At 41.5% G+C, this 6,000-nt stretch overlaps 1 protein-coding gene and 1 long non-coding RNA gene across 2 annotated transcripts; both read right to left on the reverse strand.

Annotated features, from left to right (window-relative positions):
• Positions 1-2,133: 2,133 nt before the first annotated feature.
• Positions 2,134-2,764, reverse strand: LOC125372384. Its single transcript, XR_007218107.1, has 2 exons — positions 2,379-2,764; positions 2,134-2,320 (listed from the first exon to the last, which is right to left on the reverse strand). It is a non-coding gene; the product is annotated as an uncharacterized LOC125372384 (long non-coding RNA).
• A 141-nt stretch (positions 2,765-2,905) lies between these two features.
• Positions 2,906-5,420, reverse strand: LOC124145011. The gene is made up of 2 exons (XM_046514644.2): positions 5,364-5,420; positions 2,906-5,053 (listed from the first exon to the last, which is right to left on the reverse strand). The coding sequence occupies exon 2, from the start codon at positions 5,046-5,048 to the stop codon at positions 3,633-3,635; it is 1,416 nt and encodes a 471-aa protein (XP_046370600.2). The 5' UTR covers positions 5,049-5,053; positions 5,364-5,420; the 3' UTR covers positions 2,906-3,632.
• Between the last annotated feature and the right edge of the window lie 580 nt (positions 5,421-6,000).

Genomic DNA, 6,000 nt, shown 5'->3' on the forward strand with positions numbered 1-6,000 from the left:
GATATGTGTGTATTCTGATATTGTGCTACAACTAGCACAAAGCCCATGACACACGAAGCAATTTATATCTGGCAACGTCGTTCGGGAGACACCACACGGTCTGCCGACAGACGTGTCATACGCACAGAAATAAATCCCCATACGTTCCCGCCATCTGGGTTGTTGACAAGGAAACGCTACTAATTACCTTTCCAATGTAACTTGGCAGGATAGAATGAATATTTGAGAATGCGTTAGAGAAGAAGACAGGCAGAGGTTACCGAAAAAGATACATTGTTGGCTGGACATGGTGTTACGAAACGTTTTTTAAATAATTGTACAGCTACTTCATTCAAGGGGGGACGGTCGGGTAGCATAGTGGTTAAAGCATTCCCTCGTCACCCCGAAGACCCGGGTTCGAATCCCGACATGGGTACAATGTGTGAAGCCCATTTCTGGTGTTCCCCGCCGTGATATTGCTGGAATATTGCTGACAGCGGCGTAAAACCATACTCACTCACTCATTCAACGGGTCAAGTTACGCGTTTTGAACGTCTCAAACCCCAACCCCAACAACTCCTCAAAATATTAAGTGGTAGGTCCCTAAAATTTATCCAACAGTTTCTATGCAACATTGGCTGTTACAAGTTTATTTCCATGGTGTTTGTTTCATAACGGATCTTCATGTAATGAGATGAGCTTGCAGAGTCAACTTCCATTCTTCCGGGCATACAATGTGCAATGTTTCCAGAGCGACCCAACATGACTACCTATAGTGTTTCAAGTTTCGATCTGGCTTTTGCCTCTGTGATCATTGGCCGAAACCTCTTTGTTGTTGGTTTGTTGGTTTGTTGTTTAACGCCGCACTCAGCAATATTCCTGCTATATGACGCGGTCTGTAAATAATCGAGTCTGGACCAGACAATCCAGTGCATCATGCATCAACCAAGTCAGCGAGCCTGACCACCCGATCCCGTTAGTCGCCTCTTTGTGATTTGTGTTGACAGTAAATCCCATCTCGCATTTGTGTTTAACATTAGTCTTCTAAATGTTACCAGTGTTAACCGTCAGCATCCCCTCCCCAGGGGGTCCCTGGTCAGAGATTGCCCCCAGCACCCTGTTGGTGGTAGTAAAGGGTGTCACAGTTGGTTCCGGTGGCCAGACTGTCGTTCTGCAGATGACTGGGTTGTCCCACTGGTTTGCCTAGTCTAGACTCGATTATTTACAGCATGCCGTTGCTTGTGTAATGCTTCCTGCCACGGAAGGCTGACTCAAACGCGGATGTAGTATCATCTCTTATCAATTTATGCGGTGTCCATCGCCACTGTGAGTGAGTAGGGTTTATGCTAATTGCCCCACTCTGATCAGTGTTTACCTTCAGCCTCTCCTCTGATCAGCGTTTAACTTCAGCCTCCCCTCTGATCAGTGTTTACCTTTAGCCTCTCCTCTGATCAGTGTTTACCTTTAGCTTCCCCTCTGATCAGTGTTTACCTTCAGCCTCTCCTCTGATCAGTGTTTACCTTCAGCCTCCCCTCTGATCAGCGTTTACCTTCAGCCTCTCCTCTAATCAGCGTTTACCTTCAGCCTCTCCTCTGATCAGCGTTTACCTTCAGCCTCTCCTCTAATCAGCGTTTACCTTCAGCCTCTCCTCTGATCAGTGTTCACCTTTATCCTCCACTCTGAACAATTTTCACCTTTAGCCCCACTCTGATCAGTGTTTACCGTTTGCCTCCCCTCTGATCATGTTTTACCTGTTTAGCACTTTTCTCACTACTCGAAGCTTTCACGCTGTGACATGAGGTGGGAGGTGACATGAGGTGGGGTTTAAGGTGGCGTTCATGAATGTTTCACTTTTATAGTGACCCGAATGCACGTGTGTGTATGGCTGCTTGTACTTGTCCAGATTTATGTCGGTTTTATAGTACTAGCCCACTGAGATACCTTCACATGTGTAGCCAACTCAGAGGCATTATACTGTCTTAGAGGCAGCCAGCCCTTGGTTTTTCCCCCTTAATGTCGAACGCCAGGGCCAAGGGATCGAGCGACCGTCCTTCCGGCCTCCGGGGCAGACGCTAAAACACAGTGCTTAATACAACGCCATTATTCGGTATTAAAATGAGGCGATGCATGTAGGCAATAAACTGAAAGGCAAGATAACTAAAATGCATCCCTGGCAGACATGCATGATATACGCAACATCATCCCGATACACTTTTATTAAACCTCTTCAGTCATATCAGACAAATAAAGAAGTAGCTGATATCGTATCACATGTTGCTACTTCGTGTAATGCATAACGTCAGGGACAATAAAACATCATATTCTACAACTGTAACTAGACCTAGAGCTATAGATATTGTCAATCAATAAAACATCTTATTCTACAACTGTTACTAGACCTAGAGCTATAGATATTGTCAATCAATAAAACATCATATTCTACAACTGTAACTAGACCTAGAGCTATAAATATTGTCAATCAATAAAACATCATATTCTACAACTGTTACTAGACCTAGAGCTATAAATATTGTCAATCAATAAAACATCATATTCTACAACTGTAACTAGACCTAGAGCTATAAATATTGTCAATCAATAAAACATCATATTCTACAACTGTTACTAGACCTAGAGCTATAAATATTGTCAATCAATAAAACATCATATTCTACAACTGTAACTAGACCTAGAGCTATAAATATTGTCAATCAATAAGACATCATATTCTACAACTGTAACTAGACCTAGAGCTATAAATATTGTCAATCAATAAAACATCATATTCTACAACTGTAACTAGACCTAGAGCTATAGATATTGTCAATCAATAAAACATCTTATTCTACAACTGTAACTAGACCTAGAGCTATAGATATTGTCAATCAATAAAACATCATATTCTATAACTGTAACTAGACCTAGAGCTATAAATATTGTCAATCAATAAAACATCATATTCTACAACTGTAACTAGACCTAGAGCTATAGATATTGTCAATCAATAAAACATCATATTCTACAACTGTTACTAGACCAAGCGCTATAAATATTGTCAATCAATAAAACATCATATTCTACAACTGTAACTAGACCTAGAGCTATAGATATTGTCAATCAATAAAACATCATATTCTACAACTGTTACTAGACCTAGAGCTATAGATATTGTCAATCAATAAAACATCATATTCTACAACTGTTACTAGACCTAGAGCTATAAATATTGTCAATCAATAAAACATCATATTCTACAACTGTAACTAGACCTAGAGCTATAAATATTGTCAATCAATAAAACATCATATTCTACAACTGTTACTAGACCTAGAGCTATAGATATTGTCAATCAATAAAACATCATATTCTACAACTGGTACTAGACCTAGAGCTATAAATATTGTCAATCAATAAAACATCATATTCTACAACTGTTACTAGACCTAGCGCTATAAATATTGTCAATCAATAAAACATCATATTCTACAACTGTTACTAGACCTAGCGCTATAAATATTGTCAATCAATAAAACATCATATTCTACAACTGTTACTAGACCTAGAGCTATAAATATTGTCAATCATTTTAGCTGTTGAAATATCAAAGCCTTCCTGCAGCGGCCTTGCTTTAAATACAGCATCCTGTATGTCCTTTATCGTCTTCTAGTCAGAGGTCCATGTCCTCCATCTCTGACGTCTGTGTCAGTGTAGCGCCACCAGGTGGCGTCTTCCTCTTCTACGTCGTCGTCGTCGTCGTCATCGTCATCGTTATAGTCTTCGAGATCGTCATAGTCTATCCTTGAATCTGCAACAACGCTCCCAACTTTCGACTGTATCATCCGAGACCAGATGCTCCCCTCTTCTAAACCACTACCTTCATAATCCATGTAGTCTTCGTAATCATCGTAGTCTACGTAGTCCTCGTAATCATCGTATTCTTTGTATTCATCGTAGTCGTTGTTGTCGTCTTTGCCATCGTAGTCACCATCGTCATCCTCGTCATTATTGGCATAATGACCCTTGTCCTTCTTTCCCACATATTTCTGCTTTTTGCCCGATGGGCTGTCCTCACCATCTTTCATAAAAAAGACATACTGGGGCCATGTGTCAGGCTGGTCGTCCAGCAGAGTGAAATCCCTCCAATAGCCATACGATCTATATCCGCGGCTTTTCAGAAAATTGAGGACGAACTTGTCCTGCTGTTTTTGGAGTACATAGTGCCAGTTTACATGTACAAACACAACATCCACTACATCGAACAGCTTTACACCTCCTGCCAACACGCGGGTCACGTTGTCATGAGAGCCTATCTGTATCCCTGTTTTCGTCATAGGGAACTGATCGAGCAACTCCGAGAGAAGAATCGTGTTCGTCGTGTCACCTTTTCGATTTGGGTATGGCAATACCTTGTAATTGTGATTAAATTTTCCTAAAGCTGGTGTCACTTTAACCATTCTGTTCGAATCCCATAGTGCGTTGGTGACAATGTAGCATCTGCCAACCAAGTCCGAGTCCAGAATTCCTTGGCAGAACCTTGGAATATTGTCACGGAATGGTTCAATAGCAACAACGGGGTTTCCAAGTGCAGCTACGACCAAACTGCACAGGCCTGTGTTGGCACCGATGTCAATGAAACTCATGTCTTTGTTCTTCCACATGAGTTTTAGTACAGGTGTCAAGATCTGTTTATCTTTCTGCTCATACGCAACTTCGTCATCTTCATCATGTACATACATTACGACATTTCCAGCAGGGGTGGACACGTTCACGGGTATGAGAGTGTCATTTGTGGCACATAGGCTGTCCAGGACGTTCCAGGTCTTCATCTGCCGTCTCATCACCATCCCTGTGCCCAGAACTGACCAGTTGCCTTTCGACCTTTCGGACCAACTGGGGTCATATGAGTTGGACACGTCTTCATCGTGAAAGGTTGCAGTAGACGTGCTTTCGTTGATTACAGTAATGATGAGAAATATGCCCAGGACTGTCAGCAGTATGAAGAGTAAGCGATATCTGGATACTTGACAGGAAGTATAGATGTCCTCCAGTCTGGATCCGGAGGTGCGCATGGTGTCTGAAAGTGAGTGACTTGGGTTTAATTTCACTTACATCACGATGTATCAGCACTATGTTGGAGGAAAGCCCTTCTGTGAAACCCATGACCACGGGCACGGTGCTGACATGTCGGGCGAAATGATACTACACAGAACACCATTTGATCGTCTAAACAACAGGAATATGAACGAGAATGTATGTATTTCGGATATCTCAACTCTGTGGACAATTATTATTATTGTTTTACTATTTATCAGTGCAAACATTTCTCGGGGCATTAAAAAAATTGCTTGTAGAATCAATGTTGAAAAAGGACATTGCTGTCTTACCTGCATCAGGTGTCCTAGTACCTTGTGCGAGTGTGTCGCGTCATGTACATGCCATGCTGCTGGCGATAAGGATCGCCTCATGGTATGCCCAACAAAGCGTATGTCGAGGCTGACATGGATACCTTCATCGGCGTTATTGAATACTTAAACCACACCATGTGTACATGGACCTGTGTGAGCTACGCGTGTTTATCTATTATTATGATTATTATTAAAGACAATCGTCATGTTAATCACAATTCAGTCACGAGAGAAGTATTATTTCACTCTCGGATATTGCATGTCGGTTCTGGTCTCATGCTGAGTCGTGTCATGTCCCCAGATAGCGTGTCTATCACCACCCCCCGTTTGTGGGCTATAGTTTGACGACGCAGACTCATATCTAGTGTTTCAATGGATAGGTGTGCCCCATACTTCCAACAATACAGATGTGATTCAGTAGTTACACAATGAGATTTACTTATTTGATTTTTCTCTTTTCTCGAAAACACCTTCAAAGGTTACTGCTGTATTTTAAAATAATAAACTGCCTTTTGCAGAAATTATATAAGGCTATACCTGTACAATGGAAATAATGATCTAAGTCTTGATCTGATATCGAATCACATTAAACGTCAATGAATTACTTGGGCACGTG

The sequence above is a fragment of the Haliotis rufescens genome, unplaced genomic scaffold (genome assembly GCF_023055435.1).
Source record: "Haliotis rufescens isolate VD_foot unplaced genomic scaffold, xgHalRufe1.0.p SCAF_1, whole genome shotgun sequence".
Classification (NCBI taxonomy): Eukaryota; Metazoa; Mollusca; class Gastropoda; order Lepetellida; family Haliotidae; genus Haliotis; species Haliotis rufescens.